An 11878-nucleotide genomic window follows, 5' to 3' on the forward strand; every position below is an offset into this window, starting at 1 on the left:
TATAAAACAAAATTCTGTTTATTTTTTTCTCCCTGAGCTCATGCTTCCTTCAACACATGAGGAGTGAGCAGGCCGCTTCTTATCACCTGACAGGGGGAGTTTCCCCGGCTGGACGTAGCGCGTGGAAGGAACACGTTATTCCAACCAGTTCCTTTCCCCTCCATCAGGCAGTAGAGAGACCAGGATTACTGCATGTTTTTGTGAGGGTACCTACCCTAGGGGACACGGGGAGAACATGCAAACTCCACACATAAAGGCCCTTTCGCAAAACAAAATCAGATGTTTCTAGACTTATATCACGATATTGATATAATATTGATATATAGCCCAGCTCTAATCAAAATCTCAAGCTAAACAACACCAATATGGAAATCAAGTGAATCAAATCTGAGAGAGTGAGTGTTGCCACATTAGTTCAGGTTACCTGAGCATCCACAATGCAATCAGGTCTGCTGGTTGTCTCTTGATGATCATCAGTTGTTCCTTCCAGTCAGGGAATGCTCAATAAAATAATTGCGTAGATTGCCTGGGCCAAGCAGTCTGCATACACTGGAGAACAAGACACAAAAATGTGTAATAATCCCACGTTATCATGAACTCAGCAACACATGAGATCTGATTAAAGTTCAGGCATGCTGACACCATCACATAAATACTGAAATAAGGTACCTTAAACAGTTTATGTTTCAAATCCATCTGGACCTTCATCAGCAGGGAAACAGACGCTCCCCTGCAATGTGATTGAATTTGAAATTATCTGATGGGTGGCTGTGGACCATGTCATTGTTTAGACTCCCAAGTCTGATTCAGAGTAGCCTCGGAAACCCAGGCTTTTTTTTTTGTTACAAAAGAAAAAAAGCCTGGGGGAGCGATGCAGGAACGATGGTCTTGGACCTTGTTATCTCCTAACCAATCAGAGTGCAGAGGGGCGTCGCTCTAAATTTGGTGACGTCAGCGTGCTCCGTGCACAGGCCGAGGGGGGGAGGGGAGGGGAGGCGGGGACATAGATTGGTGAAGCAATAGGAAGCCACGCACAAATCCAGGCGGCTGTGTTTGGGTCCGCCCTTCAAGACCATGGATTGAGCTCGTAGCCTCAGGCTAGATTCAGAGTGCCTATGTTGTTTAGAGGTACAGTAAGATGATTACTGAAAACGTAATGACAAAAAAACAGTAGTCCATATTTTCAAATGAGTGGCGCGTGGCCAAAGTCATTTTTAAAATGAGGAAACTCTGGCTATGAAAACATAAAGAGCAATGCTAAAAATTCTATGCATGTTGCAGGTCAGACTGACTTTGAACCCATGGAGGCTTTGAGCAAGGCCAAATAGTGGTAAGCGCAACAAAAGACTTCCAGTTCTTGCAAAAATCCTGGCTGCAGTGAAGACAGGCAAGTATTGTGTGATTAATATATTCTATGATGTAACCTATGTTTCATTGGTTATAAATCTAAATGCCTCAGATGATTGGCACACAGTATACACAAGGCAGATTCACACACACATGTTCGAAATCCAAGAAGATTACATACACTAAGAAGGCCACATTCGATACACATCTGCTTGACGTGCAAGTCTGCATGCGATCTCATTGCACATAAAATGTGTGACAGCCCAGGTATCTTTGAAACTTGACATAACAAGTCTGTTTCACATCACACCAACGACATCTGGCTTTGAAGAAGTTGACTGGATATTAGCATTTGGACTGATAAATAAACCTTACACCATGAAGCATGCCTCAGAATACCCTTTTTCTTTAATCAACATTATTTTGAGCCAATATCTGAGACAGGTCATCTGTGAAACTTGGACTTTGTTAATGTAACAAGACTTTAATATGGTGTCTGCTTTCCAGGTTAGGATGATTGATTGCAGAGCGTGCCAGCAAATTCCACTGTGATAGGAGGGAGCAGAACACTGACCGCACCACTGCTGCACCGCTGGTGCTCAAAACTGCGAGGCTTAGATTCTGTTTATCACAGAGCAAGATCTAACAGAAGAACATGAATGATAGTTAGTATTCTGTAGCAGAGAACAACACAAATAAAAAACAGAAGATTTTATCAATCAGATTAGAAAGCAAGTATGATGGGTAATTGTTTTAATCAAGATTAATCCAGCCGGTCTGGAACACTGCCCCTTTTAATGGCATTATGCACTCTCCATGACAAGATGTAAGGCTTTACAGTTGAACAGTGTTGATCTCGTCGACTAAAACTATGACGAAGAATGTTCGTCGACTACCTTTTTTTCACCGACGAAAACGAAAAAAAAAATTAATAAAAACTAAGCTACGATGACAATTTCGTCAACAAATAAAAACTAGACTAAAATGTTAGTGAGGGACTAGTGGAGAAGAGATCCAGTAGAACTAAAAGACAAGTCATTTTATGTTTGGTTGTGCTCGGGTGTTGCGCTCTGAAAATAGCAGATCTACAAGCTCACAACGCGTCGCGCTGCGACGCGTTGTGAGCTTGTAGATCGGCTATTTTCAGCATGCAACCAAGTGTAAAATCAGCCATTACAACACCATCGCGGCCCACAAAAAATCATTTTACTCGATTAAATCAACTGCAGATTTAGTCGACTAAAACTAGACAAAAACTAAAACATTTCAGATGACTAAAATATGACTAAAACTAAATGGAATAGTATTCAAAAGACTATGACTAAAACTAAATCAAAATGTGCTGTCAAAATCAACACTGCAGTTGAATATATTTTGTTATGATCTTTTATCCTGTTTTCGTCTTATTCTCTACAGTTTGTTCTTTTCAGCCCCGCTACCAGGGGGTTCTTAGGATGGCAATGTCAGTTGACCATACTGACCTAATGCCTTTCCACTAGCAACACCCTTCCTTAGGCCAAACTTTCCACTTGCACAAAATATACATATTTTTTTTAATGGCTGGATTGCTATGAAACTTGCTTGTGTGATTAGTCTTTTTTCCTTTCTGTTTTAGCCCCATTAAAGAGAAAGTAGGGCACTCTATGGATGGCCGTGTTTAGTTAGTTGGTTCAAACGGACACTGTGGTCTGATTGGGTGTAGGGAGCAGCACAGCCTCTACAGGACAACCGGACAGACCTAAAAAAGGTCTTTCCCAAATTCCACCAGCATGTCGCCTGCAGTACCCGTGGTGACAATATTCTTGACCACTGCTACACGCCCTTCAAGGATGGATACAAAGCTCTCCGCCGCCCACCGCTAGGAAGCTCTGACCACGACGCCATCCAGCTGCTACCTGCCTACAAACAGAGGCTAAAAAGGGAGCCGGTCGTTGAGAAGGAAATCCGAATCTGGTCTGAGGACACAGACGCTATGCTACAATCCTGCTTCTACCAGACTGACTGGGGGATGTTTAAGAACGCCGCTGGGAATAACATCAACGAACTCTCAGACTCAGTCACTGGCTTTATCAGCAAGTGCATAGACGACATAGTCCCAAAAAAGACAGTTCGGATCTATCCCAATCAGAAACCATGGATGGACAGCGGAGTACGTGCACATCTGCATGAACGGGATGCTGGTTTCAAATCTGGCGACGTGGAAACGCGCAACACGACGTGCGCGGCCCTAAACAGCGCCATCAGGAAGGCGAAAAAGGCCTACACAAAAAAGATGCAAGACAAACTCAGCAATGGCGACGAACTGAACACTTTCTACGGCCGGTTTGAGATCAGCTCCAACCGCGGCAGCCAAGCGGGGCCATCAGCAGCACCAGCAGAGAAGAACCCTCTAACCATCTCGGAGAGAGAAGTGCGTACAGCCTTCACACGGGTCAACATCCACAAGGCAGCCGGACCTGATGGGATTCCAGGCCGGGTCCTTAAGACATGTGCAGACCAGCTGGCGGGTGTCTTCGCTGACATCTTTAACCTCTCCCTCTCCCTGGCTGTGGTCCCTGCAGGGTTCAAAATGTCAACCATTGTGCCCATTCCCAAAAAGGCCAAAGTGACATGCCTGAACGACTGGAGACCTGTTGCTCTCACCCCGATCGTCAGCAAGTGTTTCGAGAAACTGGTGAGGGAATACATCAGCTCCACGCTACCTGCCTCGCTGGATCCGTGGCAGTATGCATACCGCAAAAACAGATCCACCGACGACGCTATTGCCATGACTCTCCACACCGTCCTCTCGCACATGGACAACAAGCTGCTGAAGGACAAATATGTACGTATGCTGTTCGTGGACTACAGCTCAGCATTCAACACCATTGTCCCAGCAATACTTGACAAAAAGCTCAGACACCTAGGGCTAAACACAAGCATGTGCGACTGGATACAGGACTTCTTGTCCAACCGACATCAGGTGGTGAGAATGGGCAGCATCACATCCGACCCCCTGACCCTCAACACCGGAGCACCCCAGGGATGTGTGCTGAGCCCTCTCCTCTACTCCCTGTACACGTATGACTGCATAGCCACACATGTCTCCAACACCATCATAAAGTACGCGGACGACACGACAGTGATAGGCCGAATCGTCAACAACGACGAGTCTGACTACAGAGAGGAGATCAAATCACTGGCACACTGGTGCCGCGAGAACAACCTCTCTCTTAACGTCGACAAGACCAAAGAACTGATCGTGGACTTCAGGAGGCCGCGGAGAGACCATGCGCCGATCCTCATCGACGGTGAGGCAGTGGAAAGGGTCAGCGAGTTCAAGTTCCTCGGAGTACACATCGAGGAGGACCTCAAATGGGAGACGCACTCCACACACGTGAGGAAAAAGGCTCAGCAGCGACTGTACTGGCTCCGCCGCCTGAAGAAGCTCGGAGTAGGACGTCGCATCCTCAGGCTGTACTACAACAGTTCTGTTGAAGGCATCCTAACAGGCTGTGTCACGGCCTGGTACGGGAACTGCACTGCCCGAGAAAAGATCAGCCTACAACGAGTAGTGCGATCGGCAGAGCGGATAATGGGAATCGAGCTCCCAGCGCTCCAGGAACTGTACAAAAAGCGGTGCGTGGTCAAAGCCAAGCGCATCATCAAGGACAAGCACCACCCAAGTCACAGACTGTTCAACCCCCTACAACGACCGCGACCGGGCAAGGGGCTCTACCGCAGTATCAAGAGTTCCACCACCAGGTTTTGGTGTAGTTTCAATCCAGCTGCTGTCAGAATGCTGAATGGGGCATAAGCCTGGATGAGTTCAGCAGCCTGACAGCAGGCGGCACAGACTTTCTGGCTCTTCCTGAACACACCTGTGGATTATACCAGGGACAATGACTTGGACTTTAGCCCCCCCCTCGGACACACCTGTGGACTACACCAGGTACTAATGACTTTTTGTTGCACTCCTCATGGAGCTACTTGCGGATTATACTAGGGTCAGTCCACTCTAGGTGGACAAGCACTGACCTTTTGCACCTTAATCCCTTGTATAACGCACTGACTTTTTTTGGGTCTTTTTTTATTGTGCTCCTTTTCCTCTAAGCACCTTAACGTCCATTGTCTATCATGCACAGTATAAGTATAACATGCACAGTATACAATACATTGCTGCTATGCTCAGGCACCTTAGTTTAGTTTTTTTAGTTTTTTTTATTATCTCAGGTAATTTGTAAATATGTAGATAACTTGTCTGGCCTTCTGTTGCTCTCTTGTTTTGATCTCCTTCCCACCTGCCCCCCACCCTCTTCTTCTCCCCCCCCCCTCTTCTTTCTATGGAAACTAACGTTGCGATGGGAACGATGTACAAAAAAGAATTTCACCCACTTTTTTACCTTGTAAACCTGTGATGTGACAATAAAACTGATTCTGATTCTGATTCTACAGGCCACTAGCAGGATTTTCAGATTCACCAATCACACCAATCACAATAAAAATCGTTCACTACAGTCATCGTTATCATTGTGGTGTGGACTCTGCCATCCTCTTGAATTAGAATAAATAAATACTAAAGTCTTGTTATATTTACTGTGATGCCTTAAAAGTGATAAACAACCACACTTTCCCCATGGGAACAAATAAAATTACTACTATTACTGTTACTGCAACAACTACTTCTACTACTACTACATACTCTTTGTCTAAAATGTCCTACTTTGCTTGGAAAGCCTGCTTTCAGAAAATGTGTTGGAATGGCACTTTTATTTAATAAAGATTACAAAGCCATGTACTAAAATAGCAACGTGAGGTTTAAGTCTGATTTATTCTTTGTCATATGACAGAGACAATTACACATTAAGCATTAGGCTTCAGCGCATACAGTAAATTATTGTTCCTGAGACACTGTACAGATGTTGTAAAGGTTTGGGATGGCCATGATCATGATGTCCTTGCTTGAAATGCTGGATGGTTGGTTCATGGTAAAACTGCACAACCCAAACGGTTTGGGTTGTGCAGTTTTGCCATGAACCCATTTAAAAATATATATTTGTTTTTACCAACAGCAGCAGAAGTTATTGTCATGTCTGTCTGTCTGTCTGTCTGTCTGTCTGTCAGTCGCTCCAGATAGGCTACACACACAACACCACACAGTGACCACTTTCTTAACACGATGAGGAAGGCTTGACGTTGAAACGCTATTAATTCTGGCAGTCTTGACTTATAACTCTACGGGGGTGACCCATAACTCTATGGGGGTGACCACCCCCCCCCCCCGGTGACGCCGGGCCTGGCCAAACCTCTACCAAAGTGCCGTGCTGTAAAAACGTTGTAAACTTAAAGTACTTTTTTTTTTTTTACCTCACCAGTACTTGTTCCTTGATAACCTGGCGTCACCAGGCTTTAGCTCCTTGATTAGCCTTGGATCAATACTGTCATTATGTATTTTATAGTCTTGGTTCTCCAAGGCTACCCCTTCAATCATAAGTTTCAGTGATGTGAGGCTGGCTGCAGCTCGCTGGGCCAGCAGCACGTGTTGCTAAGCAACATCTGGGGGGAGAGGGGGAGGAGCGGGGATGTGCTTGACGTTGCTACTTCCGGCGTAGAAGAAGAGAATCTACGACGCTGACTACACGCTGCGAATGAATGGCATGAAGTGTCAACACACACACAGCCTGTGTTCACCGTGTCTCTGCTGTGAGTGGAACAAAACGTCTTATTATCTATGTCTACCTCTATTATAAGTGTTTTGCATGTCAACCTGGTTCTGCCCGGTGTATTAGTTAATGTTGTTGTTCTGTAGTTATAGCTGCTGGCTACTTGCTAACGTTTGCTAACAGTTGAAAACATGCATGTCTGATGTCTTCTGTCATCTAATAGGCCTCCTCTCATAGCACTGAATGACGATTTTGTTAACCGTATTGACTGATTGAATACTTTATTAACAGTTTGCAAATAGTACAGTGGTACGATTATACATGGTGCTAATAGGATAACACAAAAAAGCCCTATACACACAAAGGTCCTGTGTGTATTGAATGAATTGAATACACAGGACCACAATGGAAACAACCAAGCCCTTATAAGGGCTGCATTGTGGCCCTGTGTATTCAATTCATTTAACCATGATGTACTAGATTGTGTTTAATGCTTTTAAATTAGTGTTATGTGTTCATAACATGATTTTGTGTATGGACTGTAAAGTAGATGTACTTTTTCTATTTTGTATGTATTGTTTTTGTTTTTATTTGTGGACCCCATGAAGACTACCTGTGCTTTAGGACACAGCTAAAATAAACCACACTGTTGTTTAGATTCAGTGTAGTTGTTATATGCACGCAAAAAATAATGTTTTGAATTAATGCCACTGTAGCAAGCTCATACTTTTTGTTTAAAAGAAAACATTGAAACGTTCAAGGTGGCTTTCTTGTGTCATATCTAAACCGTTTGTCTCTTAGCTCTGTCATGAACCCTTTCAAACCGGGAACGCATCTGTTGTAACCATTTAAACCGTTATTTTATACTTTGGGCTATTTAAAGATAGCAGATATACAAGCTCATAGTGCGGCACCGAGTGCCGCGCTATGAACTTGTAGATCTGCTTTTTTTTTCTTTTTAATCGTGATAATTTGTACAAATCTTCGAATATATATATATTTTTAAAGCGAACATTTTAAACTCAAATCTTCGCTGGGGGTCCCCTGGAACAACATATTTTGAGATGGGGGTCCGCGGCCAAATACATATCGTTTTGGGGGGTCCTTGACATGGAAAAACATTGAGAACCACTGATATAGAAACGTTTTTTTTTTAGAGGACATTTTTAGAATGGGCTTAAGGTCTCAATGGGTTAAACATTCAAATATTGGACATTCATGGCTAATGCTTTCTTTTTGTTGTCATTCTGCTGCAGGCATATAGGTCATCCTACATCAGCTTGTCAAAATATTAAAATCAAGACATGGAGGACCAGCGTCACCCTCCCAGTTGCCCCGGAAGTGACTCCAGTGAGAAACCTCTCCAGGACCTAAAGCTGGCATCACACACGGTGCTAGAGAAAGCGCAGGAGCAGGGCAGGTTGAAGTGCCACAGTTGTGGAGGATCGAGGATGTTCTTCTGCTACACATGCTGCTCATTAGTGGGCGTCGTCGAGGACGAAATCCCCACAGTCAAGGTCAGAAACAGCATTGTTCTTAAACGGAAGACTGAAGGCCATAGTGGAAGTCATTTTAAAAAATCTAATTCTGGAAAAGATGAAATCTTAGTCTTTTTTTCATGGGTGTTTCTACATTGTCTTTTTTCTGTGAACGGCTTGTAGCGTGCCTATTCACCAAAAATAGCCACGTTGTGATCTTGTAGATCGGCTATTAGAGATTTGGTGGAGACGGAAAAAAGCGGTCCAAGTTGTAACTCGGGTCCGTTTCACTAAGAATGGAGGGTTTAAGTGATTAACTATATTGACCAGATTCTTCATATCCTGTTTACAGCTCCCGGTGAAAATTGACATCATCAAGCACCCTAATGAGACTGACGGCAAGAGCACAGCTATCCATGCCAAGATCCTCGCTCCCAGTGATGTCACCATATACACTTACCCATGCATACCTGATTACGAAAGGGAAAACGTTAGTTGTTCTTTCTCTTTACATTTTATCTGACCTGATCCGTATCTGACCCTAAATGTACAGTAAGCAGCATTCAGTGTAACATATTAGTTACTCGCTAAAGTAATATTACCTACGCGCAGGCATCAAGTAATATTACCACATACTGTACTAGCGTATTATCCAGGGGGTGTCATTGTACATCATGGCCGGAGGATGTACATAAAGCTGCCTCACACTACAGAAACAGGAGATAGGCTTGGCAAAGCTACTTAAGTAATGTAAATCATTACTTTACAAATTGGGTAATATTACAGTTACTATGTCAAATAATGCTTAAATAAACTATTACGGGCAGCAGTGGCTCAGGAGTTAGAGCAGTTCAATCGCTGTTTCTCCTGTCCTGACATGTCAAATTGAGCAAAACACAGAACCCTGAACTATTCTTGCGAGCAGGTTGGTGCATTTCATGGTTGCCTCTGCTGTCGGTATGGGAATAATGTTTGTGAATGGGTGAATGTAACACACATTGTATTGTAAAGTGCTTTGGATAAACATGCTATGTAAAAGCAGACCATTTTACCCCTGAAGCTTCTGATGCATATTATATACCCTGCACTGGGAGAGGGTGCTAGTCCAAGTTGTTTATGTTTCATCATGACATTGATTATTAGGCTGCTAAAATCACATTTTTAATACCAGTAACACCGAGGCATTCTTCTTAACCCATTGAGACCTGAAGCCGATTCTACATGTCTCCTAAAGCTCAACAGTATTCTGAAAAACGTATGTTTCTATATCAGTGGTGCTCAAACTTTTTCATGTCAAGGACCCCCAAAATTATATGTATTTGGCCGCTGACCCCCATAAAAATATTTTGTTCCAGGAACCCCCAGAAGCAAAGATTTGAGTTAAAAATGTTCGCTTAAAAATATGTATATATTCAAAGATTTGCACACATTTTCACGATTTTTCAAAAATAGCAGATCTACAAGCTCGTAGCGCGGCACTCGGTGCCGCGCTATGAGCTTGTAGATCTGCTATTTTTGAATAGCCCAAAGTGTAAAATAATGCTTTTTAGCTCAAATCTAAAAATGACACAGTTCCAGGTCTTAAGCTAACCCAACATGAAGTACTACAGCCTTCTATGCATGCATGCAGCTCAATACACATATTATTAATAATGCATTTGATTAGACCACACTGTGTGTTCTCTCCAGGTAGTGTTGGTGTTCCCTGGCCCAGGCGCTGTCACTATGCAAGACATGATGCAGAGCTTGAGCCACATGGCTGCCAAGAGGTCGCATGACTCAACTGACGAGCACCGCCTGAAGAGGCTGAGAACAGAGGAGCCACCAGAGGCCACACACATTGTAAATGATCTGGGGTCAGGGGCCCCAGATGATGAGGCTAAGGGTTTGGAGTCAAAAGCGTGTCCCCTCCAGAGGGTGGTCTTCATTGACAGCACATGGAACCAGACCAACAAGATCAGCTCAGATGAAAGACTGCAAAGTAATTATGGAAGTGAAAAATAAATGTGTATATGTATATGTATGTATGTGTGTTTAAGTAGCTTGAATGCTGCTCAGGCTGGAATTTACTTGACCTGCAACGGTTTATATATTTACATTATACAGTCCTAAGTAAACCAACAGAAGCATATTGGGGGATGTTGGCAATTTTTTGGGGGGCGCTACCCACACATTTAGCTGCGTTGCTCATTCCACGATTGCGTTCCTTACAAGTTATACCTCGTTGTAAAGGTGACTAATCAACGATGAGGATATAAAATACAATACCATTATTATTGAAGGGGAGAAATAATCGACCAAAGTATAGTTTCCGATCTTGTTTTTTTTAGGAGTTTATATAACATCACTTTGTGTGCAGTCTCGATGATAATGGACACATTCATAAAAAACGCTCTTGAGAGCGCTGGGGCGCATCCCGGGTGCTCTCTGGTTGTTCGGAAATCCAGAGCATTAGCGTTTGGAAATTTAGAGTGCTGTGGTTTGGGAGCACTCAAGCGCACACTGACCCCTCTAAGTGAAGAGCCGGGTTGTCCGAGTGTTTGTGACAAACAAAATGTTATGGCTTCTTTGGTACTCTAGAGAGGGTATTCAGCTAACATGTAACAAAACAGGTAATCATGTTACTGTAATACATGGGATGAAATAACATTAAAAATGTCTACAAAACAATAGTTAATGAGTATCTGCTCTGACCGTTCATACATTAACTGATATCAGTGTGCTCTGATGCCAGCACCCTGAGAGCTCTGAAATTGGAGTAGATTTCCAGAGCGTATTTACGAACCAATGTTCTCTCCCTGCAGGTTTGCTCCAGGTAGAGCTGACCACGAGGAAAACGTGTTTTTGGCGCCATCAGAAAGGCAAGCCAGACACCTACCTGTCCACTATAGAGGCCATTTACTACTTCCTAAAGGACTACCACGAGGACTGTCTGGCTCAGGATTACAATGGAGAATATGATAACCTACTCTTTTTCTTTTCTTACCTGCACTCACTCATCACGAAGGCCAAAACGTCTGCTGGAAAACTCTAAGGCAATGACTGTCAGTGTAATGTATTAAACTGTAATATGTAATTAAACTCTGACCAGAAAATAGTATTTTATAGTCGGTAAGTGTTGCAATACACAAGATGGTGTGGTTCTTCATCAGCACATGGAAAGACTTTAAAGACAAAGTTTGCCTCCTTACATGTGAAGATTATTTTGTGTTCACATGATTTTCCCCAACAATATTTTTCCAGTGTTTTAGCTTAAAGGCAGTATGCAACTTTGTCCTGTGTTACTCCAGTGGCAGATGACTGATGGTATAGAGGGAAATGATGGGTAAAAACATTTATATATTTCGTTATGTAGTGTGGTGTGAACCTGCAGAAACACATTGCCCTCGCGCTGTTTTGGTTGCCCTCCCC

At 43.4% G+C, this 11878-nt stretch overlaps 1 protein-coding gene across 2 annotated transcripts; it reads left to right on the forward strand.

Annotated features, from left to right (window-relative positions):
- Window positions 1-6950: 6950 nt before the first annotated feature.
- Window positions 6951-11631, forward strand: dtwd1 (DTW domain containing 1). 2 transcript variants are annotated; one of them, XM_080429923.1, is made up of 5 exons: window positions 6951-7029; window positions 8246-8506; window positions 8820-8957; window positions 10157-10448; window positions 11272-11631. In XM_080429923.1, exons 2-5 carry the CDS (start codon window positions 8294-8296, stop codon window positions 11499-11501), a joined length of 873 nt encoding a protein of 290 aa, XP_080286049.1. In that variant the 5' UTR covers window positions 6951-7029; window positions 8246-8293; the 3' UTR covers window positions 11502-11631. The 2 variants fall into 2 exon arrangements, with proteins under 2 accessions (XP_080286049.1, XP_080286048.1); XM_080429922.1 differs by having other exon boundaries at window positions 6952-7033; window positions 11272-11630.
- The last annotated feature ends 247 nt before the right edge of the window (window positions 11632-11878 follow it).

The sequence above is a fragment of the Gymnoscopelus braueri genome (assembly GCF_963280865.1).
Source record: "Gymnoscopelus braueri genome assembly, chromosome: 1".
Taxonomy (NCBI): Eukaryota; Metazoa; Chordata; class Actinopteri; order Myctophiformes; family Myctophidae; genus Gymnoscopelus; species Gymnoscopelus braueri.